Here is a 26,104-nt window from a genome sequence, read left to right on the forward strand (position 1 = left end):
TACAGGGACTGACTTAAAGCCTTTTTGATATATTGACTATCCTATGGACTACTAAGAGGTGACCTGTCTCTGGCATATCTGTCATACCAACATGTCCTATTTATTTTGCGAGCAAAATTCAGGCCTCTTAATATAGTGGTTCTGAAGCTGTTTGTTTTGCAGATGTGCAAAAGGTTCATTAAAACAGGGGCTAGAGATACATTGTGTGCCAGGGAAACATCAGCTGTTTGCATGCAAGGCATCCTCTGATCCAATATTGATGGATTTACTGCACATCAACAAGCTAAATGGCATCAGAAATACTCAGTCAAGGGATATAAACCTGCAAAATCAACAGAATGGTTTGGTGGGACAGGTGTATCTCACAGAGGTTACTGCTGCTCTACATCAAGCTTCCCAGGGACAGGTGAATCTCATAGAGGTTACTGCTGCTCTACAACAGACTCTCCAGGGACAGGTATATCTCATAGAGGTTACTGTTGTTCTAGAACAGACTCCATAGGGACAGGTATATCTCACAGAGGTTACTGCTGCTCTAGAAGAGACTCCCCATGGACAGGTGTATCTCACAAAGGTTACTGCTGCTCAAGAACAGACTCCCCAGGGACAGGTGTATCTCACAGAGGTTACTGCTGCTCTATAATAGACTCCCCAGGGACAGGTATATCTCACAGCAGTTACTGCTGTTCTGGAACAGACTCCCCAGGGACAGGTATATCTCACAGAAGTTACTGCTGCTCTAGAACAGACTCCCCAGGGACAGGTACATCTCACAGAGGTTGCTGCTCCTCTACAACAGAATCCCCAGGGACAGGTGTATCTCACAAAGGTTACTGCTGCTCTAGAACAGACTCACCAGGGACAGGTGTATCTCACAGAGGTTACTGCTGTGCGACAACAAACTCCCCAGGGACTGGTATATATCACAAAGGTTACTGCTGCTCTACAACATACACCCCAGGGACAGGTATATCTCACAGAAGTCACTTGCTGCTCTATAACAGACCCCCCAGGTACAGGCACATCTCACAGAGGTTGCTGCTGCTCTACAATAGATTCCTTAGGGACAGGTATATCTCACAGAGGTTACTGCTGCTCTAGAACAGACTTCCCAGGGACAGGTATATCTCGCAGAGGATGCTGCTGCTCTACAGCAGGCTTCCCAAGGAAAGGTGTATCTCACATAGTTTACTGCTGCTCTACTACAGGCTTCCCAGAGACAGGTGTACCTCATAGAGGTTACTGCTGCTCTAGAACAGACTCCCCAGGGAAAGGTGTATCTTAAAGAGGATACTGCTGCTCTAAAACAGACTCCCCAGGGACAGGTGTATCTCACAGAGGAAACTGCTGCTCCAGAACAGACTCCCAGGGAACATGTATATCTCACAGATGTTACTGCTGTTCTAGAACAGACTCCACAGGGACAGGTGTATCTCACAGAGGTTACTGCTGCTCTACAACAGACTCCCAAGGGACAGGTGCATCTCCCAGAGGATATTGCTGCTATACAACAGACTCCCCAGAGGCAGGTGTATCTCACAGAGGTTACTGCTGCTCTAGAATAGACTCCCCAGGGACAGGTAAATCTCATAGAGGTTACTGCTGCTCTAGAACAGACTCTGCAGGGACAGGTACATCTCACAGAGGTTACTGCTGCTCTACAACAGAGTCCCCAGGGGCAGGTGTAGTTCACAAAGGTTACTGCTGCTCTACAACAGGCTTCCCAGGGACAAGTGTATCTCACAGAGGTTACTGGTGCTCTACAACAGACTCCCCTGGACAGGAGTATCTTAAAGAGGATACTGCTGCTCTAAAACAGACTTCCCAGGGACAGGTGTATCTCACAGAGGAAACTGCTGCTCTAGAACAGACTCCCCAGGGACAGGTATATCTCACAGAAGTTACTGCTGCTCTACAACAGACTCCCTAGGGACATATACATCTCACAGAGGATACTGCTGATCTACAACAGACTCCCCATGGACAGGTGCATCTCACAAAGGTTACTGCTGCTCTACAACAGACTCCCCAGGGGCAGGTGTATCTCACAGAAAATACTGCAGATCTACACCAGGCTTCCAAGGGATAGGTGTATCTTACAGAGGTTACTGCTGCTCTACAACAGACTCCCCAGGGACAGGTATATCTCACAGAGGTAACTGCTGCTCTACAACAGGCTTCCCAGGGACAGGTGTATCTCACAGAGGCTATTGCTATTCAAGAACAGACTCCCCAGGGACAGATGTATCTCACAGAGGTTACTGCTGCTCTATAACAGACTCCCAAAGGACAGGTACATCTCACAGATGTTACTGCTGCTCTGCAACAGACTACACAGGAACAGGTGTATCTCACAAAGGTTACTGCTGGTCTACAACAGGCTTCCCAGGGACAGGTGTATCTCCCAGATGTTACTGCTGCTCTACAACAGACTCTCCAGGGACAGGTGTATTTCACAGAGGATACTGCTGCTCTACAACACACTCCGCAGGGACAGGTGTATCTCACAGAGGACACTGCTGCATACAACAGACTCCTCAGGGACAGGTACATCTCACCGAGGATACTGCTGATCTACAACAGACTCCCCAGGGACAGGTGTATTTCCCAGATGTTACTGCTGCTCTACAACAGACTCCCCAGGGACAGGTGTATCTCACAGAGGATACTGCTGATCTACAACAGGCTTCCCAGGCGCAGGTGTATCTCACAGAGGTGACTGCTGCTCTACAACAGATTCCCCAGGGACAGGTATATCTCACAGAGGTAACTGCTGCTCTACAACAGGCTTCCCAGGGGCAGGTATATCTCACAGAGGATACTTCTGCTCTAGAACAGACTCCCCAGGGACAGATGTATCTCACAGAAGTTACTGCTGCTCTACAACAAGCTTCACAGGGACAGGTATATCTCACAGAAGATACTGCTGCTCTACAACAGACTGCCCAGGGACAGGTGTATCTCACAGATGTTACTGCTACTCTAGAACAGACTCACCAAGGAAAGGTACATCTCACAGAGGTTACTGCTGCTCTACAAAAGACTCCCCAGGGGCAGTTGTATCTCACAAAGGTTACTGCTGCTCTACAACAGGCTTCCCAGGGACAGGTGTATCTCACAGAGCTTACTGCTGCTCTACAACAGACTCCACAGGGACAGGTGTATCTTAAAAAGGATACTGCTGCTATACAACAGACTCCCCAGGGACAGTTGTATCTCACAGACGATTCTGCTGCTCTAGAACAGACTCCCCAGGGACAGGTATATCTCACAGAAGTCACTGCTGGTATAGAACAGACTCCCCAGGGACAGGTACATCTCACAGAGGATACTGCTGATCTACAACAGACTCCCCATGGACAGGTGTATCTCACAGAGGTTACTGCTGCTCTACAACAGACTCCCCAGGGGCAGGTGTATCTCACAGAGGATACTGCTGATCTACAACCGACTCCCCAGGGGCAGGTGTATCTCACAGAGGATACTGCTGATCTACAACAGACTCCCCATGGACAGGTATATCTCACAGAAGTTACTGCTGCTCTACAACATACTCTCCAGGGACAGGTGTATCTCACAGAGGTTACTGCTGCTCTACAAATGACTCCCCAGGGGCAGGTATATCTCACAGATGTCTCTGCTGCTCTACAACAGGCTTCCCAGGGACAGGTATATCTCACAGAGGATATTGCTGCTCTAGAACAGACTCCCCAGGGACAGGTGTATCTCACAGAGGTTACCGCTGCTCTAGAACAGACTCCCCATTGACAGGTATATCTCACAGATGTTACTGCTGCTTTACAACAGACTCAACAGGGACAGCTGTATCTCAGAGAGGATACTGCTGCTCTACAACAGACTCCCCAGGGACAGGTGTATTTCACAGAGGTTGCTGCTGCTCTACAAAGACTACCCAAGGACAGGTGTATCTCACAAAGGTTACTGCTGCTCTAGAACTGACTCCCCAAGGAAGGTATATCTCGTAGATGTTACTGCTGCTTTACAACAGACTACCCAGGGAAGGTATATCTCACAGATGTTACTGTTGCTTTAGAACAGACTCCCCAAGGACAGGTATATCTCACAGAGGATACTGCTGCTCTATAACAGGCTTCCCAAGGACAGGTGTATCTCACAGAGTTTACCTCTACTCTACAACAGGCTCCCCAGGGACAGGTGTATCTCACAGAGGTTACTGCTGCTCTAGAACAGACTCCCCAGGGGCAGGTGTACCTCACAGAGGATACTGCTTCTCTAGAACAGACTCCCAAGGAACAGGTATATCTCACACAGGTTACTGCTGCTCTACAACAGACTCCTCATGGACAGGTGTATCTCACAGAGGTTACTGCTGCTCTACAAATGACTCCCCCAGGGGCAGGTATATCTCACAGAGGTCACTGCTGCTCTACAACAGGCTTCCCAGGGACAGGTGTATCTCACAGAGGATATTGCTGCTCTAGAACAGACTCCCCAGGGACAGGTGTATCTCACAGAATTTACTGCTGCTCTAGAATAGACTACCCATTGACAGGTACATCTCACAGATGTTACTGCTGTTTTACAACTGACTACCCAGGGACAAGTGTATCTCGCAGAGGTTACTGCTGCTCTACAACAGATTCCCCAGGGACAGGTGTATCTCACAGAGGATACTTCTGATCTACAACAGGCTTCCCAGGGACAGGTGTATCTCACAGAGGTTACTGCTGCTCTACAACAGACTCCCAGGGGACAGGTATATATCACAGAGCTCACTACTGCTCTACAACAGGCTTCCCAGGGACAGGTGTATCTCACAGAGGTTACTGCTGCTCTACAACAGGCTTCCCAGGGACAGGTATATCTCACAGAGGATTCTGCCGCTCTACAACAAACTCCCCAGGGACAGGTGTATCTCACAGAGGTTACTGCTGCTCTACTACAGGCTTCCCAGGCATAGGTGTATCTCACAGAGGATACTGCTGCTTTTGAACAGACGCCCCAGGGACGGGTGTATCTCACAGAGGTGGCTACAGCTCTACAACAGGCTTCCCAGGGACATGTGTATCTCACAGAGGGTACTGCTGCTTTACAACAGACTCCCTGTGGCAGGTGTATCTCACAGAGGTTACTGCTCCTCTACAACAGGCTTTCCAGGGACAGGTTTATCTCACAGAGGATACTGCTGCTTTTGAACAGACTCCCCAGGGACAGGTGTATCTCAAAGAGGTGACTACTGCTCTACAACAGGCTTCCCAGGGACAGGTATATCTCACAGAGGATTATGCTGCTCTACAACAAACTCCCCAGGGACAGGTGTATCTCACAGAGATTACTGCTGCTCTAATACAGGCTTCCCAGGCATAGGTGTATCTCACAGAGGATACTGCTGCTTTTGAACAGACTCCCCAGGGACAGGTGTATCTCACAGAAAATACTGCTGATCTACACTAGGCTTCCCAGGGACAGCTGTGTCTTACAGAGGTTACTGCTGCTCTACAACAAACTCCCCAGGGACAGGTATATCTCAGAGAGGTTACTGCTGCTCTACAACAAACTCCCCAAGGACAGGTGCATCTCACAGATGTTACTGCTGCTCTACAACATACTACCCAGGAACAGGCGTATCTTACAAAGGTTACTGCTGCTCTACAACAGGATTCCCAGGGACAGGTGCATCTCCCAGATGTTACTGCTGCTCTACAACAGACTCTCCAGGGACAGGTGTATCTCACAGAGGATACTGCTGCTCTACAACACACTCCCCAGGGACAGGTGTATCTCACAGAGGACACTGCTGCCCTACAACAGACTCCCCAGGGACAGGTATATCTCACCGAGGATACTGCTGATCTACAGCAGACTCTCCAGGGACAGGTGTGTCTCACAGAGGTTACTGCTGCTCTACAACAGGCTTCGCAGGGACAGGTGTATCTCACAGAGGTGACTGATGCTCTACAACAGACTCCCCAGGAACAGGTATATCTCACAGAGATAACTGCTGCTCTACAACAGGCTTCCCAGGGGCAGGTATATGTCACAAAGGATACTTCTGCTCTAGAACAGACTCCCCAGGGACAGGTGTATCTCACAGTAGTTACTGCTGCTCTACAACTAGCTTCCCAGGGACAGCTGTCTCTTACAGAGGTTACTGCTGCTCTACAACAAACTCCCCAAGGACAGGTACATCTCACAGATGTTACTGCTGCTCTACAACAGACTACCCAGGAACAGGCGTATCTCACAAAGGTTACTGCTGCTCTACAACAGGATTCCCAGGGACAGGTGCATCTCCCAGATGTTACTGCTGCTCTACAACACACTCCCAGGGACAGGTGTATCTCACTGAGGACACTGCTGCCCTACAACAGACTCCCCAGGGACAGGTACATCTCACCGAGGATACTGCTGATCTACAGCAGACTCCCCACGGACAGGTGTGTCTCACAGAGGTTACTGCTGCTCTACAACAGGCTTCCCAGGGACAGGTGTATCTCACAGAGGTGACTGCTGCTCTACAACAGACTCCCCAGGGACAGGTATATCTCACAGAGATAACTGCTGCTCTACAACAGGCTTCCCTGGGGCAGGTATATCTCACAAAGCATACTTCTGCTCTAGAACAGACTCCCCAGGGACAGGTGTATCTCACAGAAGTTACTGCTGCTCTACAACAAGCTTCCCAGGGACAGGTATATCTCACAGAAGATACTGCTGCTCTACAACAGACTCCCCAGGGACAGGTGTATCTCACAGACATTACTGCTACTCTAGAACAGACTCCCCAGGGAAAGGTACATCTCACAGAAGTTACTGCTGCTCTACATAAGACTCCCCAGGGGCAGGTGTATCTCACAAAGGTTACTGCTGCTCTACAACAGGCTTCCCAGGGACAGGTGTGTCTCACAGAGGTTACTGCTGCTCTACAACAGGCTTCCAATGGACAGGTGTATCTCTCAGAGGATATTGTTACTTTAGAATAGACTCCCCAGGGACAGGTGTATCTCACAGAGGTTACTGCTGCTCTATAACAGACTCCCCATGGACAGGTATATCTCACAGATGTTACTGCTGCACTACAACAGACAACCCTGGGACAGGTGTATCTCACTAAGGTTACTGCTGCTCTACAACAGGCTTCCCAGGGGCAGGTGTATCTCATATCTGCTGCTCTACAATACACTCCCAAGGGACAGGTGTATCTCACAGAGGATACTTCTGCTTTACAACAGACTCTCCATGTACAGGTGTATCTCACAGAGGATACTGCTGCTGTAGAACAGACTCCCCAGGGACAGGTATATCTCACAAAGGTCACTGCTGCTCTAAAACAGACTTCCCAGTGACAGGTGTATCTCACAGGGGTTACTGCTGCTCTACAAGAGACTCCCCAGCGACAGGTGTATCTCACAGAGGATACTGTTGATCTACAACAGGCTTCCCAGGGACAGGTGTATCTCATAGAGGTTACTGCTGCTCTACAACAGACACTCCAGGGACAGGTATATCTCACAGAGGTTACTGCTGCTCTAGAACAGACTTCCCCGGGAAAGGTACATCTCACAGAGGTTACTGCTGTTCTACGGCAGACTACCGAGGGACAGTTGTATCTCGCAAAGGTTACTGCTGCTCTACAACAGGCTTCAGAGGGACAGGTATATCTCCCAGAGGTTACTGCTGCTCTACAACAGACTCTCCATGTACAGGTGTATCTCTCAGAAGATACTGCTGCTTTTGAACAGACTCCCCAGGGACAGATATATCTTGCAAAGGTCACTGCTGCTCTAAAACAGACTCCCCAGGGGCAGGTGTATCTCACAGGGGATGCTGCTGCTCTACAGCACGCTCCCCAGGGACAGGTGTATCTCACAGAGGATACTGCTGCTCTAGAACAGACTGCCGAGGGACAGGTATATTTCACAGAGGTCACTGCTGCTCTACAACAGACTCCCCAGGGACAGGTGTATCTCACAGAGGATAACAGGCTTCCCAGGGACAGGCGTGTCTCACAGATATTACTGCTGCTCTACAACAGGCTTCCCAGGGACAGGTATATCTCATAGAGGATACTGCTGGTCTAGAACAGACTCCCCAGGGACAGGTGTATCTCACAGAAGTTACTGCTGCTCTACAACAGGCTTACCAGGGACAGGTGTATCTCACAGAGGATACTGCTGCTCTACAACAGACTCCGCAGGGACAGGTTTATCTCACAGAGGTTACTGCTGCTCTAGAACAGACTCCCCAGGGAAAGGTACATCTCACAGGGCTTACTGCTGCTCTACAACAGACTCCCCTGGGACAGGTGTATCTCATAGATGATACTGTTGCTCTACAACAGACTGCCCAGGGACCGGTGTATCCCAGAGAGGATACTGCTGCTCTAGATATACTCCCCAGGGACAGGTATATCTCACAGCAGTCACTGCTGCTCTCCAACAGATTCCCCAGGGACAGGTGTATCTCACAGAGGATACTACTGAACTACAACAGGCTTCCCAGGGACAGGTATATCTCACAGATGTTACTGCTGCTCTACAACAGGCTTCCCAGGGATAGGTATATCTCACAGAGGATTCTGCTGCTCTACAACAAACTCCCCAGGGACAGGTGTAACTCACAGAGGTTACTGCTGCTCTACTACAGGCTTCCCAGGCATAGGTGTATCTCACAGAGGATACTGCTGCTTTTGAACAGACTCCCCAGGGACAGGTGTATCTCACAGAGGTGACTACAGCTCTACAACAGGCTTCCCAGGGACAGGTGTATCTCACAGAGGTTACTGCTGCTCTACAACAGGCTTCCCAGGGACAGGTGTATCTCACAGAGGATACTGCTGCTTCTGAACAGACTCCCCAGGGACAGGTGTATCTCACAGAGGATACTGCTGATGTACAGCAGGCTTCCCAGGGACAGGTGTATCTCACAAACGTTACTGCTGCTCTACAACAGACTCCCATAGGATAGGTGTATCTCACAGAGGTTACTGCTGCTCTACTACAGGCCTCCCAGGCATAGGTTTATCTCACAGAGGATACTGCTGCTTTTGAACAGACTCCCCAGGGACAGGTGTATCTCACAGAGGATACTGCTGCTCTACAACAGACTCCCCAGGGAAAGGTATATCTCACAAACATCACTGCTGCTCTACAACTGACTCCCATAGGACAGGTGTATCTCACAGAGGTTACTGCTGCTCTACAACAAACTCACAAGGGACAGGTGTATCTCACAGAGGTTACTGCTACTCTACAACAGACTCCCCAGGGACAGGTGTATCTCACAGAGGATACTGCTGCTCTACAGCAGACTCCCATCGGACAGGTGTATCTCACAGAAGTTATTGCTGTTCTACAACAGGCTTCCCAGGGACAGGTGTATCTCACATAGGGTACTGCTGCTTTTGAACAGACTCCCCAGGCACAGGTATATCTCAAAGAGGTGACTACTGCTCTACAATAGGCTTCCCAGGGGCAGGTGTATCTCACAGCGGTTACTGGTGATTTACTACAGGCTTCCCAGGCATAGGTGTATCTCACAGAGGATACTGCTGCTTTTGAACAGACTCCCCAGGGACAGGTGTATCTCACAGAAAATACTGCTGATCTACACTAGGCTTCCCAGGGACAGCTGTCTCTTACAGAGGTTACTGCTGCTCTACAACAAACTCCCCAGGGACAGGTATATCTCAGAGAGGTAACGGCTGATCTACAACAGGCTTCCCAAGGACAGGTGTATCTCACAGAGGCTATTGCTATTCTAGAACAGACTCCCCAGGGACAGGTGTATCTCACAGAAAATACTGCTGATCTACACCAGGCTTCCCAGGGATAGCTGTCTCTTACAGAGGTTACTGCTGCTCTACAACAAACTCCCCAAGGACAGGTACATCTCACAGATGTTACTGCTGCTCTACAACAGACTACCCAGGAACAGGCATATCTTACAAAGGTTACTGCTGCTCTACAACAGGATTCCCAGGGACAGGTGCATCTGCAAGATGTTACTGCTGCTCTACAACAGACTCTCCAGGAACAGGTGTATCTCACAGAGGATACTGCTGCTCTACAACACACTCCCCAGGGACAGGTGTATCTCACAGAGGACACTGCTGCCCTACAACAGACTCCCCAGGGACAGGTACATCTCAATGAGGATACTTCTGATCTACAGCAGACTCCCCAGGGACAGGTGTGTCTCACAGAGGTTACTGCTGCTCTACAACAGGCTTCCCTGGGACAGGTGTATCTCACAGAGGTGACTAATGCTCTACAACAGACTCCCCAGGGACAGGTATATCTCACAGAGATAACTGCTGCTCTACAACAGGCTTCCCAGGGGCAGGTATATGTCACAAAGGATACTTCTGCTCTAGAACAGACTCCCCAGGGACAGGTGTATCTCACAGAGGATACTGCTTCTCTAGAACAGACTCCAAAAGAACATGTATATCTCACAGAGGTTACTGCTGCTCTACAACAGACTCCCCATGGACAGGTGTATCTCACAGAGGTTACTTCTGCTCTACAACAGACTCCCCAGGGGCAGGAGTATCTCACAGAGGATACTGCTGATCTACAACAGGCTTCCCAGGGACAGGTGTATCTCACAGAGGTAACTGCTGCTCTACAAATGACTCCCCCAGAGGCAGGTATATCTCACAGAGGTCACTGCTGCTCTACAACAGGCTTCCCAGGGACAGGTGTATCTCACAGAAGATATTGCTGCTCTAGAACAGACTCCCCAGGGACAGGTGTATCTCACAGAGTTTACCACTGCTCTAGAATAGACTCCCCATTGACAGATACATCTCACAGATGTTACTGCTGTTTTACATCTGAGTACCCAGGGACAAGTGTATCTCACAGAGGTTACTGCTGCTGTACAACAGATTCCCCAGGGACAGGTGTATCTCACAGAGGTTACTGCTACTCTACAAAAGACTCTCCAGGGACAGGTGTATCTCACAGAGGATACTGCTGATCTACAACAGGCTTCCCAGGGACAGGTGTATCTCACAAAGGTTACTGCTGCTCTACAACAGACTCCCATAGGATAGGTGTATCTCACAGAGGTTACTGCTGCTCTACTACAAGCTTCCCAGGCATAGGTGTATCTCATAGAGGATACTGCTGCTTTTGAACAGACTCCCCAGGGGACCGGTATATCTCACAGAGGATACTGCTGCTCTACAACAGACTCCCCAGGGACAGGTGTATCTCACAGAGGATACTGCTGCTCTACAACAGACTCCCCAGGGAAAGGTATATCTCACAAACGTCACTGCTGCTCTACAAATGACTCCCATAGGACAGGTGTATCTCACAGAGGTTACTGCTGCTCTACAACAAACTCACCAGGGACAGGTGTATCTCACAGAGGTTACTGATACTCTACAACAGACTCACCAGGGACAGGTGTATCTCACAGAGGATACTGCTGCTCTACAGCAGACTCCCATAGGACAGGTGTATCTCACAGAGGTTATGGCTGCTCTACAACAGGCTTCCCAGGGACAGGTGTATCACACAGAGGATTCTGCTGCTCTACAACAAACTCCCCAGGGACAGGTGTATCTCACAGAGGTTACTGCTGCTCTACTACATGCTTCCCAGGCATAGGTGTATCTCACAGAGGATACTGCTGCTTTTGAACAGACTCCCCAAGGACAGGTGTATCTCACAGAAAATACTGCTGATCTACACTAGGCTTCCCAGGGACAGCTGTCTCTTACAGGGGTTACTGCTGCTCTACAACAAACTCCCCAGGGACAGGTATATCTCAGAGAGGTAACTGCTGCTCTACAGCAGGCTTCCCAGGGACAGGTGTATCTCACAGAGGCTATTGCTATTCTAGAACAGACTCCCCAGGGACAGGTGTATCTCACAGAAAATACTGCTGATCTACACCAGGCTTCCCAGGGACAGCTGTCTCTTACAGAGGTTACTGCTGTTCTACAACAAACTCCCCAAGGACAGGTACATCTCACAGATGTTACTGCTGCTCTACAACAGACTACCCAGGAACAGGCATATCTTACAAAGGTTACTGCTGCTCTACAACAGGATTCCCGGGGACAGGTACATCTCCCAGATGTTACTGCTGCTCTAGAACAGACTCTCCAGGGACAGGTGTATCCCACAGAGGATACTGCTGCTCTACAACACACTCCCCAGGGACAGGTGTATCTCACAGGGGACACTGCTGCCCTACAACAGACTCCCCAGGGACAGGTACATCTCACTGAGGATACTGCTGATCTACAGCAGACTCCCCAGGGACAGGTGTGTCTCACAGAAGTTACTGTTGCTCTACAACAGGCTTCCCAGGGACAGGTGCATCTCACAGAGGTGACTGATGCTCTACAACAGACTCCCCAGGGACAGGTATATCTCACAGAGATAACTGCTGCTCTACAACAGGCTTCCCAGGGGCAGGTATATGTCACAAAGGATACTTCTGCTCTAGAACAGACTCCCCAGGGACAGGTGTATCTCACAGAAGTTACTGCTGCTCTACAACAAGCTTCCCAGGGACAGCTGTCTCTTACAGAGGTTACTGCTGCTCTACAACAAACTCCCCAAGGACAGATACATCTCACAGATGTTACTGCTGCTCTACAACAGACTACCCAGGAACAGGCGTATCTTACAAAGGTTACTGCTGCTCTACAACAGGATTCCCAGGGAAAGGTGCATCTCCCAGATGTTACTGCTGCTCTACAACATACTCTCCAGGGACAGGTGTATCTCACAGAGGATACTGCTGCTCTACAACACACTCCCCAGGGACAGGTGTATCTCACTGAGGACACTGCTGCCCTACAACAGACTCCCCAGGGACAGGTACATCTCACCGAGTATACTGCTGATCTACAGCAGACTCCCCAGGGACAGGTGTGTTTCACAGAGGTTACTGCTGCTCTACAACAGGCTTCCCAGGGACAGGTGTATCTCACAGAGGTGACTGCTGCTCTACAACAGGCTTCCCAGGGGCAGGTATATCTCACAAAGGATACTTCTGCTCTAGAACAGACTCCCCAGGGACAGGTGTATCTCACAGAAGTTACTGCTGCTCTACAACAAGCTTCCCAGGGACAGGTATATCTCACAGAAGATACTGCTGCTCTACAACAGATTCCCCAGGGACAGGTGTATCTCACAGACGTTACTGCTACTCTAGAACAGACTCCCCAGGGAAAGGTACATCTCACAGAAGTTACTGCTGCTCTACATAAGACTCCCCAGGGGCAGGTGTATCTCACAAAGGTTACTGCTGCTCTACAACAGGCTTCCCAGGGACAGGTGTATCTCACAGATGTTACTGCTGCTCTATAACAGACTCCCCATGGACAGGTATATCTCACAGATGTTACTGCTGCTCTACAACAGACAACCCTGGGACAGGTGTATCTCACTAAGGTTACTGCTGCTCTACAACAGGCTTCCCAGGGGCAGGTGTATCTCATATCTGCTGCTCTACAATACACTCCCCAGGGACAGGTGTATCTCACAGAGGATACTTCTGCTCTACAACAGACTCTCCATGTACAGGTGTATCTCACAGAGGATACTGCTGGTGTAGAACAGACTCCCCAGGGACAGGTATATCTCACAAAGGTCACTGCTGCTCTAAAACAGACTCCCCAGGGACAAGTGTATCTTACAGGGGTTACTGCTGCTCTACAAGAGACTCCCCAGGGACAGGTGTATCTCACAGGGGATACTGCTGATCTACAACAGGCTTCCCAGGGACAGGTGTATCTCATAGAGGTTACTGCTGCTCTACAACCGACTCTCCAGGGACAGGTATATCTCACAGAGGTTACTGCTGTTCTACAGCAGACTCCCGAGGGACAGTTGTATCTCGCAAAGGTTACTGCTGCTCTACAACAGGCTTCTGAGGGACAGGTATATCTCCCAGAGGTTACTGCTGCTCTACAACAGACTCTCCATGTACAGGTGTATCTCTCAGAGGATACTGCTGCTTTTGAACAGACTCCCCAGGGACAGATATATCTCGCAAAGGTCACTGCTGCTCTAAAACAGACTCCACAGGGACAGGTGTATCTCACAGGGGATGCTGCTGCTCTACAGCATGCTCCCCAGGGACAGGTGTATCTCACAGAGGATACTGCTGCTCTAGAACAGACTCCCCAGGGACAGGTATATTTCACAGAGGTCACTGTTGCTCTACAACAGACTCCCCAGGGACAGGTGTATCTCACAGAGGATAACAGGCTTCCCAGGGACAGGTGTGTCTCACAGATGTTACTGCTACTCTACAACAGACTTCCCAGGGACAGGTATATTTCACAGACATCACTGCAGCTCTACAACAGGCTTCCCAGGGACAGGTATATCTCACAGAGGATACTGCTGGTCTAGAACAGACTCCCCAGGGACAGGTGTATCTCACAGAAGTTACTGCTGCTCTACAACAGGCTTACCAGGGACAGGTGTATCTCACAGAGAATACTGCTGCTCTACAACAGACTCCGCAGGGACAGGTTTATCTCACAGAGGTTACTGCTGCTCTAGAACAGACTCCCCAGGGAAAGGTACATCTCACAGGGCTTACTGCTGCTCTACAACAGACTTCCCTGGGACACGTGTATCTCATAGATGATACTGTTGCTCTACAACATACCACCCAGGGACAGGTGTATCCCACAGAGGATACTGCTGCTCTAGATATACTCCCCAGGGACAGGTATATCTCACAGTAGTCACTGCTGGTCTCCAACAGATTCCCGAGGGACAGGTGTATCTCACAGAGGATACTACTGAACTACAACAGGCTTCCCAGGGACAGGTGTATCTCACAGATGTTACTGCTGCTCTACAACAGGCTTCCCAGGGATAGGTATATCTCACAGAGGATTCTGCTGCTCTACAACAAACTCCCCAGGGACAGGTGTAACTCACAGAGGTTACTGCTGCTCTACTACAGGCTTCCCAGGCATAGGTGTATCTCACAGAGGATATTGCTGCTTTTGAACAGACTCCCCAGGGACAGGTGTATCTCACAGAGGTGACTACAGCTCTACAACAGGCTTCCCAGGGACAGGTGTATCTCACAGAGGTTACTGCTGCTCTACAACAGGCTTCCCAGGGACAGGTGTATCTCACAGAGGATACTGCTGCTTTTGAACAGACTCCCCAGGGACAGGTGTATCTCACAGAGGATACTGCTGATCTACAACAGGCTTCCCAGGGACAGGTGTATCTCGCAAAGGTTACTGCTTCTCTACAACAGACTCCCATAGGATAGGTGTATCTCACAGAGGTTACTGCTGCTCTACTACAAGCTTCCCAGGCATAGGTGTATCTCACAGAGGATACTGCTGCTTTTGAACAGACTCCCCAGGGACAGGTATATCTCACAGAGGATACTGCTGCTCTACAACAGACTCCCCAGGGACAGGTGTATCTCACAGAGGATACTGCTGCTCTACAACAGACTCCCCAGGGAAAGGTATATCTCACAAACGTCACTGCTGCTCTACAACTGACTCCCATAGGACAGGTGTATCTCACAGAGGTTACTGCTGCTCTACAACAAACTCCCCAGGGACAGGTGTATCTCACAGAGGATACTGCTGCTCTACAGCAGACTCCCATAGGACAGGTGTATCTCACAGAGGTTATGGCTGCTCTACAACAGGCTTCCCAGGGACAGGTGTATCTCACATAGGGTACTGCTGCTTTTGAATAGACTCCCCAGGGACAGGTGTATCTCAAAGAGGTGACTACTGCTCTACAATAGGCTTTCCAGGGACAGGTGTATCTCACAGAGGATTCTGCTGCTCTACAACAATTTCCCCAGGGACAGGTGTATCTCACAGAGGTTACTGCTGCTCTACTACAGGCTTCCCAGGCATAGGTGTATCTCACAGAGGATACTGCTGCTTTTGAACAGACTCCCCAGGTACAGGTGTATCTCACAGAAAATACGGCTGATCTACACTAGGCTTCCCAGGGACAGCTGTCTCTTGCAGAGGTTACTGCTGCTCTATAACAAACTCCCCAGGGACAGGTATATCTCAGAGAGGTAACTGCTGCTCTACAACAGGCTTCCCAGGGACAGGTGTATCTCACAGAGGCTATTGCTATTCTAGAACAGACTCCCAAGGGACAGGTGTATCTCACAGAAAATACTGCTGATCTACACCAGGCTTCCCAGGGACAGCTGTCTCTTACAAAGGTTACTGCTGCTCTGCAACAGGATTCCCAGGGACAGGTGCATCTCCCAGATGTTACTGCTGCTCTACAACAGACTCTCCAGGGACAGGTGTATCTCACAGAGGATACTGCTGCTCTACAACACACTCCCCAGGGACAGGTGTATCTCACAGAGGACACTGCTGCCCTACAACAGACTCCCCAGGGACTGGTACATCTCACCGAGGATACTGCTGATCTACAGCAGACTCCCCAGGGACAGGTGTTTCTCACAGAGGTTACTGCTGCTCTACAACAGGCTTCTCAGGGACAGGTGTATCTCACAGAGTTGACTGATGCTCTACAACAGACTCCCCAGGGACAGGTATATCTCACAGAGATAACTGCTGCTCTAAAACAGGCTTCCCAGGGGCAGGTGTATCTCATATCTGCTGCTCTACAATACACTCCCCATGGACAGGTATATCTCACAGATTTTACTGCTGCTCTACAGCAGACAACCCTGGGACAGATGTATCTCACAGAGGATACTTCTGCTCTACAACAGACTCTCCATGCACAGATGTATCTCACAGAGGATACTGCTGATGTAGAACAGACTCCCCAGGGACAGGTATATCTCACAAAGGTCACTGCTGCTCTAAAACAGACTCCCCAGGGACAGGTGTATCTCACAGGAGTTACTGCTGCTCTACAACAGACTACCCAGGGACAGGTGTATCTCACAGAGGATACTGCTGATCTACAACAGGTTTCCCAGGGACAGGTGTATCTCATAGAGGTTACTGCTGCTCTACAACAGACTCTCCAGGGACAGGTATATCTCACAGAGGTTACTGCTGCTCTAGAACAGACTTCCCCGGGAAAGGTACATCTCACAGAGATTACTGCTGTTCTACGGCAGACTACTGAGGGACAGTTGTATCTCGCAAAGGTTACTGCTGCTCTATAACAGGCTTTTGAGGGACAGGTATATCTCCCAGAGGTTACTGCTGCTCTACAACAGACTCTCCATGTACAGGTGTATCTCTCAGAGGATACTGCTGCTTTTGAACAGACTCCCCAGGGACAGATATATCTCGCAAAGGTCACTGCTGCTCTAAAACAGACTCCCCAGGGACAGGTGTATCTCACAGGGGATGCTGCTGCTCTACAGCATACTCCCCAGGGACAGGTGTATCTCACAGAGGATACTGCTGCTCTAGAACAGACTCCCCAGGGACAGGTATATTTCACAGAGGTCACTGCTTCTCTACAACAGACTCCCCAGGGACAGGTGTATCTCACAGAGGATAACAGGCTTCCCAGGGACAGGCTTGTCTCAGATGTTACTGCTACTCTACAACAGACTTCCCAGGGACAGGTATATTTCACAGACGTCACTGCAGCTCTACAACAGGCTTCCCAGGGACAGGTATATCTCACAGAGGATACTGCTGGTCTAGAACAGACTCCCCAGGGACAGGTGTATCTCACAGAAGTTACTGCAGCTCTACAACAGGCTTACCAGGGACAGGTGTATCCCACAGAGGATACTGCTGCTCTACAACAGACTCCGCAGGGACAAGTTTATCTCTCAGAGGTTACTGCTGCTCTAGAACAGACTCCCCAGGGAAAGGTACATCTCACAGGGCTTACTGCTGCTCTACAACAGACTCCCCTGGGACAGGTGTATCTCATAGATGATACTGTTGCTCTACCACAGACTGCCCAGGGACAGGTGTATCCCTCAGAGGATACTGCTGCTCTAGATATACTCCGCAGGGACAGGTATATCTCACAGCAGTCACTGCTGCTCTCCAACAGATTCCCCAGGGACAGGTGTATCTCACAGAGGATACTACTGAACTACAACAGGCTTCCCAGGGACAGGTGTATCTCACAGATGTTACTGCTGCTCTACAACAGGCTTCCCAGGGATAGGTATATCTCACAGAGGATTCTGCTGCTCTACAACAAACTCCCCAGGGACAGGTGTAACTCACAGAGGTTACTGCTGCTCTACTACAGGCTTCCCAGGCATAGGTGTATCTCACAGAGGATACTGCTGCTTTTGAACAGACTCCCCAGGGACAGGCGTATCTCACAGAGGTGACTACAGCTCTACAACAGGCTTCCCAGGGACAGGTGTATCTCACAGAGGTTACTGCTGCTCTACAACAGGCTTCCCAGGGACAGGTGTATCTCATAGAGAACGTTTTAGCATTTTAGCATTTCTGTGGTGTTAAAAATAAAGGTGCAAGTGGAGTTCTTTGTTGGAGGTGTTTTTTTCTGTGGTTGTCCTTATCGAGTGGTTGGCTCTTCTGGGCAGTTGTTCCGGGGCTGCTTGCTGTTTTTCTTCGTGGAATTTTGTTAACTCTGCGTTCTTTTTGGTGTGGTTTGTTACGATGGCAGGCTCTGGTGCTTCTGCTCCCAGCGCTCTCGGCGCCAGTGTGGAGGAAGGAATACAGTTTAATTCTACTGATTCTAGCCAACTATCGGGACAACTTACTTTATTAGTTCAGCTACTTACTCCGTTGGGTCATGGTGTTCAAGCTCTTCTTGTTGAACAACGGGAAATTTTAAAGCTGCTTTCCACGAAGTCTGTGGTTTCTGCTTCACGGGATGGTCCGAATGGACAGGGACGCTCTTTGAATACACCAGATGGTATGGAACCCAGTAATTTTTTAAACACTCCAGCATTGCTTCAGGACTCTGGCGAGGCAGCTTTCAATGTTTCTAGCCCTAAAGACCAGGGGCTTGTTATACCTCCTGCTTCTTCTTTTAATGAATGGGTGAATCGTAAACCCGTTTTTCAGTTTGTTGAGCACAACGACAGCAATGTAGAGGGGACTACTTCCTTTTCTGACAGCATGCAGAAACTTGAACATGCCTTATACAGGTACAAAATTCTCGAACTTGATAATCTGTATTTAAAAGAATGTCTTCACAAACATATTGTCCCTAAAGGTTTAAGGGTTTATAAATACCCTAACCATGTTGTTTCTGGGAGTGAATTTCATAATGACTTGATTCAAGTGTTTGATGAATGCGGGTTTGGCATTGTAAAAGCCATTATTAAAAGAAATGACATTGAAATTAACAGTTTACAAAAGGACATTACTAAGTTAAATGTAAATGTAACCTCTGACTTAATGTTTTCCATTGATGTTGAGAAGCAAAAATACCATGATTTAAGAAAACAAATAGACAAACAATGTGACATTGTAATGAAATGTAAATACAGGAAGTTGAACAGAGACATTAAGGAATACCAGGAAGATAGGCAATATCCTAATCCACCTCAGGTTAGGGGTGGGTTTCTACCTCCACAGGCCCCAAGGGATTTTACAGGTGTCCATGAATTCCAGTCTCCTGCTCAGGAGCCTTTTTATCCCCCCCCCCCACCTTTCCATTCTGTTGATGAGGCATCTGATGATTTTCTGCCCAGGAGATCAGAGCGCATCCATAAACAATCATACAATCAACAGATGGACCAACATTTTTTGGGACCACGACCCCCTCGCCAGGTGGGAGGGGTGCAAACCAGAGGGTAGAGGAGGAACAACAAGCAGGATTGGTAAATTCTGGCCCTATTGAGGTTTCTGTTATTGGTGATTATTCTATGCATACTTTGAATGGTTATCATATATACAACTACAGTAATGCTGCTATCACTGAGACATGGTTTTCCCTGTTTACTAAGTAAGGGCTTTAAATTTGTCCCCAGCAGGGGTAGGGATCAAGTCAATACTATTCTGGATGTAAAACTTTTTATACGTAAATTGAATCTACAGAACCTGTTTGGGTCTACCAACATGGGGCAGGGTCTTATGCTTAGGAAATCAAGTACCTACAATCCCCCATTACACTTACAATTAAAAAACTTGGAAAACAGGATTGAGCAACAGATACGTGGTAGTAAGAGGAAGACCCAACCTGATTCTAATCTTAATCAAGCTGAAAATTCTCTGCTGACTGAACTAAGTAACGACCCGTCGGTGAGAGTTATGGAACCTGACAAAAGTGGCGGTACTGTCATTATGGATCAAATATTGTATGAAGCCAAAATGTACAGTTTATTACAGGACACCAAAAAATATACTACTGCTTCACTTAATGAGGTGCACATCTCATATAAAAAAATTGACCTGGCTGTTAAAGATCTCTTGGACCAAGAAATTATTGAATTTGAACTTTTTTCATATCTGGACAACCCCCGCCCTAGAATACCCACTGTTTTTGATGTGCCCAAAATTCATAAAAACATGCATGATCCCCCCCCCCCTTAGACCTATAGTAGCTGCTCAGGGTTCTAAAACTCACAACCTTTCCAAATGCTTGGATTGGAAATTGAAACAGCTATGGGGGAGACAGGACCAGTTACTCAAAGATTCTTGGCAATTTTTACGGGGCATAACCAATGATCTATACAGGTCCGACCTAATTTTTGTCACCATTGATGTGGTGGATCTGTTTTCTGTGATTCCACACATGACAGGTCTGAAATGGATGGAGGAGTCTCTCTGGGAGTGTAAGGGGGTTACTAACAACGGTGTCCATTTGATTTTGGAACTATTGGATTTGGTCCTGAATAACAACTACATTTACTTTTGTGGAGAATATTTTCAGCAGATATCGGGAGTCTCCATGGGAGCAAATTGTGCTCCCACCTATGCCGATATGATTTTGGCAGTATGGGAGAACAAGTTCGTCCTTAATTGTGAATTTTCTAAATACTGGATACATTATACCAGGTTTTTGGATGACATATGTATCTTCTGGACAGGTCCGAGGCAGTGTATTGATGACTTTGTCACCTATTTACATTCCACAACAACCTTTTTACAGTTCACATACAATATATCAACAGACCAGGTCAATTACTTAGACGTCACTTTGTTTAAGGAAGTTGACAGCTTCAGTTCATGTGTATACAGGAAACCGAGTTTTTCTAACAGTTACCTACACTATAACAGTTCGCACCCTAAATTTCAGAAGAGGTCCATACTCAAGGGTCAATTTGTTAGGGTTTCCCGTATGACTTCGGATGAACTTAATTTTAAAAAAGAGGGTGACAAGCTCATGTTGCTCTTTTTAGCCAGGGGATACCCTATTGCATTGATCAATTCAGTACGGGAAGAGGTTCAGTCAGCTAGGGGTTCCAGATTTAGTCCCATTTTAGGTAAGAAAAAAACAGTGAACAACGTAGACTCTACCCATAGTTCTCTTACCCCTTTTGGTTCTAATCAGGTATTTGTTACAGAACACAGCCTTGATGTGGGGGACATCAGAAATATTATTCAAAAGGAATTAAAATCCTTTGTGGAATTTACCGATTTGAATAATTTAAAAGACCTGACCTGTAAGTTTGTATACAGAAGGGGTCTTAACATCAAGAGGATTTTGGAACAGAATACCAACTACAATACTATTGATCAGCGTAGGAAAGGTACGTTCCACTGTTCATAGGTTCATAGGTTCATACTAGGCTATCTGCCCGAGGGCATTTACAAGCCTAGCCCATAGTTTTGTGGCTTACGCCACCCCTTTAGTATGGGGAACTATACCCATTATTTTGCTGTGCCTCTGTTGAGCAGTGACACTGAGGTAATCCCTGGGGTATATCTGCGATCTCCCATCCATTGGTCAAGATTTCTCTTGAACAAGGCCAGCGAGGTGCTCTGCCTCACATATACCGGGATTTTATTCCACAGCATAGGGAGTCTTTGGGTGATGAATCTATCCCTCCAGCACGTCCTATTAATAGCCGTGTCGAGGTTTAAGTCTCCCGCCCTTGTGGCTCTGACAGATCTAGATTTTTTGAGGTGAAGCATATTCATCAAATCTGGGTTTGACATGGCCTTGTATGTTAGACAAAGGTCACCTCTGAGCAAGCGGTAAGCGACTGAATAGAGCTGGAGTTCTTTCAGTCGGGCAGCATAGGACAGATGTTTGAGACCCTTTATCCTTTTGGTGAGGAACATTTGTGGCCTCTCCAGCTGCTGCAAGTGTCGGGTCAGATACATTCCGAATGGGGCATTGTACTCAATCATTGGTCTGATGAGTGATGAGTATAGGGAGACTATGACCTCCCTTGATCTAGATGAGAATCCCTTCATGATAAGGTGGGCAATGTAGAAGGTCTTCCTAACTACTTTAGCTACATGGGTGTCGAACGACAGACTACTATCAACCTGGGTCCCCAGGTCCCTGATAACTTCTTCTGTACTCAGTGGATTGCCACCTATTTGGTAGCTAGGGTAACCTTGTTTTTCCGAAGGGTATGACTATGCATTTTTGGCATTTAACTTTAGGCCATGGCTCTGGCACCAGTTATCCGTTTCTGTGAGACCCTTCTGAAGGATATCCGTGTCAGATGTGTTTTCTACTATGGCCCAGTTTGCAGTCATCTGCAAACTTTGTCAGCCATAACCCTCCTGTGTTTGCTTGTACTTGGAAAAGTAGATGCCAAACAAGAGTGGGCCCAGGACTGAGCCCTGTGGTACACCACTTGTGACAGGCTTTGAGTCTGACATGGCGCCAGCAACTCTGACCCTGTGGGTTCTGTCACTCAGCCAGTTTGCAACCCATCTTGTGATGTATGGGTTAACATTTAAGCTGATGAGTTTTTCAATGATACCCGAGTGGGGTATTGTATCAAAGGCCTTCGCCAGATCGAGGTAGGCTGTATGGACTGCCTTTCCTCATCAATGGCTTTGGTGACTGTTTCGAAAAAGTCAACCAAGTTTAGAAGGCATGATCTGCCTTTGACAAAGCCAAACTGGGATGGATCCAAAGTCTGCAAATTCCCTATGTCTTTATTTATGAGGTCCATTATGATCCTCTCCATGGCTTTGCAGATAAGGCTTGTCAAGCTAATGGGCGGTAATTTCCAGGGTCGGTGGAGGCACCGCCTTTGTGAAGTGGGACCACAGTTGCAGTGCGCCACTCCCTGGGTACGTATCCAGAGGTAAGACTATGATTAAACAGCTGTCCTAGCTGTGGGTTTAATTCCTCGTTGAGTTCGTGGAGCACACAGCCGGGGACACCATCAGGTCCCATGGATGCTGTGTTTTTTGCTTTGGAGAGAGCAGTTCTCACTTGGGCGTTGGAGATGTTTGGGGGCTGCAATCGCTTGGTATAGGTATCTCTCCTTTGGGGAGGGGAGAAGTTTGCACTGAACCTGTCAGCCAGTATGTTGGCAATGTCTGTAGGATCAGTAATCTTCACATCATTTTGAACTAGTTCTGAGCATATCTGGGAGTTTCCTCCCAGGTTTCTAACATAGCTAAAGAAGGCCTTATGATTGTCTTTTGAGTCTTTAGCTATTTTTCTCTCAAAATTTGCTTTGGATGATTTTATGAGAGCTCTTAGTTTTTACTTATAGTGATCAAGGGTGTCTTACCTTTTAAGGATTTTGCTCTATCTTGTAGTAGCTTCCTCCTTTTGTTGTAGAGTTTGTTTATGGCTGGGGTCCACCAGAGTGGACGCTTGCCTTTGGTACAAAGAGTCTTTGTTTTGCTTGGGATTGCCTTATCCATGCAGTCCTGCAGGTGCTGGTAGAAGGCATTTGTAAGTGATTCAGCGGCTTGAGTACTGTTTTCCGTCGGCTCGGGGGCCTTAAAGGAGACCACACTAGTCTTTAGAAGTGTGAAGTCGGCTTTCGAGAAGTTCTTTACTGTGATAGGTGTTCCCAGTGTAAACATGTTATAAACCAGGAATATATTTATTTGGAGAGCAGGAATAAGAGGATTTGTTCCCACCATTTTTACAATTGTAATTCTACCAGCATAGTTTACTTGGTTATCTGTACATGTTGCCAAGCATTCTATGTCGGTAAGACAGAAAGGCAACTTAAAAGACGTATTTATGAGCATCTCTACGAAATACAGAAACAATGCACTACCAATGCACTTTATAGACATGTAGTCGTATGTGAGTCTGCATTTTTCAAGTTTTTTGTGCTGGAAGCAGTTACTAAATGTATTAAGGGAGGCCATTGGGCAGCACGTCTTTCCCATAGGGAAACGCATTGGCAGATTTTGTTACAAGCCAACAAATACCCAGGCCTGAACTAATCTATTTCTATTATGCCCTATTTAAAATTAAGGGCTGATCAGTTGTAGCATTTGAAATACCTCTATTAGGTCCATGTATTTAAAATATTTTATTTTTTCAATATTTTTATATATATATATATATATATATATATATTTAAATATTTTGACTTACAATGGGTATTGAATGTGGATTTTTACAGGTTTCATTTACAGAAAATGTATACCTATATTTATTAACTTTATATATTTTTAATTTTTAAAAAAAAATTTTGTAAGATGGTGTAACATTTGCATTTAAGGTATGAATGTAACATTTTTTGTCTATTTGTGATTTAATACATTCATTGATATTATATATTTACATTCCTTGTGACTTATATTGTAAATATGGATTTTGGTTTTCATTACAAGATATAGTATGATGTTTGAAATATTTTTACATTTAATTGGTAGTAAAAAGCAGCATTTAGTAGTGGTTTCTTTTCCAAAGTAAAGTTTTGTGGTCAATTATTCAATTATTACATCATTTTATTAATTATCTGTGTATAAATAGCAGGGACACACTGATTGTTTTCATCTGATGAAGTTGCATTGTCAACGAAAACGTTTTAGCATTTCTGTGGCGTTAAAAATAAAGGAGCAAGTGGAGTTCGTTGTTGCAGGTGTTTTTTTCTGTGGTTGTCCTTATCGAGTGGTTGGCTCTTCTGGGCAGTTGTTCCTGGGCTGCTTGCTGTTTTTCTTCGTGGAATTTTGTATCTCACAGAGGATACTGCTGCTTTTGAACAGACTCCCCAGGGACAGGTGTATCTCACAGATGATACTGCTGATCTACAACAGGCTTTCCAGGGACAGGTGTATCTCACAAAGGTTACTGCTGCTCTACAACAGACTCCCATAGGATAGGTGTATCTCACAGAGGTTACTGCTGCTCTACTACAGGCCTCCCAGGCATAGGTGTATCTCACAGAGGATACTGCTGCTTTTGAACAGACTCCCCAGGGACAGGTATATCTCACAGAGGATACTGCTGCTCTACAACAGACTCCCCAGGGACAGGTGTATCTCACAGAGGATACTGCTGCTCTACAACAGACTCCCCAGGGAAATGTATATCTCACAAACGTCACTGCTGCTCTACAACTGACTCCCATAGGACAGGTGTATCTCACAGAGGTTACTGCTGCTCTACAACAAACTCACCAGGGACAGGTGTATCTCACAGAGGTTACTGCTACTCTACAACAGACTCCCCAGGGACAGGTGTATCTCACAGAGGATACTGCTGCTCTACAGCAGACTCCCATAGGACAGGTGTATCTCACAGAGGTTATGGCTGCTCTACAACAGGCTTCCCAGGGACAGGTGTATCTCACATAGGGTACTGCTGCTCTAGAGCAGACTCCCCAGGGACAGGTGTATCTCACAGAGATTACTGCTGTCTACAACAGACTCCCCAGGGACAGGTACATCTCACCGAGGATACTGCTGCTCTACAACAGACTCTCCAGGGACAAGTAATCCCGGTAGCTCATTCTGTAACTGTGTAATGCTGTAGTGTAATAAAGTAGTTAGGTCGGTGTTCTAATCCCAGACATGCCAAGTGTGTGTCCCTGTCTGCCTGAGGACTGAGTAATGTTTTAGGTTGGGAGGGTGGTCTAATGGTTAAGTTGTTTGCCTTACAAACACAAGGTGCAGGGTTTGAGTCTCACAAGGGATAACTGGCTAGGCTTAAAAATGGCTCGAAAGGGCAGTTAGCCTAGTACTAACCTAACCTAACCTAACCTATAAAAGGTGTATCTCACAAAGGATACTGCTGATCTACAACAGACTCCCCAGGGACAGGTGTATCTCACAGAGGTGACTGCTGCTCTACAACAGACTCCCCAGAGACAGGTG

General features: G+C 47.5%; 1 protein-coding gene across 1 annotated transcript in view; it reads left to right on the plus strand.

Moving 5' to 3' along the window:
• Positions 1–18,553: 18,553 nt before the first annotated feature.
• RBPJL (recombination signal binding protein for immunoglobulin kappa J region like) overlaps positions 18,554–26,104 on the plus strand; it is a 353,030-nt gene continuing 345,479 nt past the window's right edge. Inside the window, exon 1 of the mRNA XM_044088991.1 lies at positions 18,554–19,453. Within this exon, the coding sequence (XP_043944926.1) occupies positions 18,554–19,453 (900 nt within the window). The remainder of the gene's footprint in view (positions 19,454–26,104) is intronic.

Source organism: Protopterus annectens, chromosome 12.part0 (assembly GCF_019279795.1).
Source record: "Protopterus annectens isolate FY-2018-M chromosome 12.part0, PAN1.0, whole genome shotgun sequence".
Taxonomy (NCBI): Eukaryota; Metazoa; Chordata; order Ceratodontiformes; family Protopteridae; genus Protopterus; species Protopterus annectens.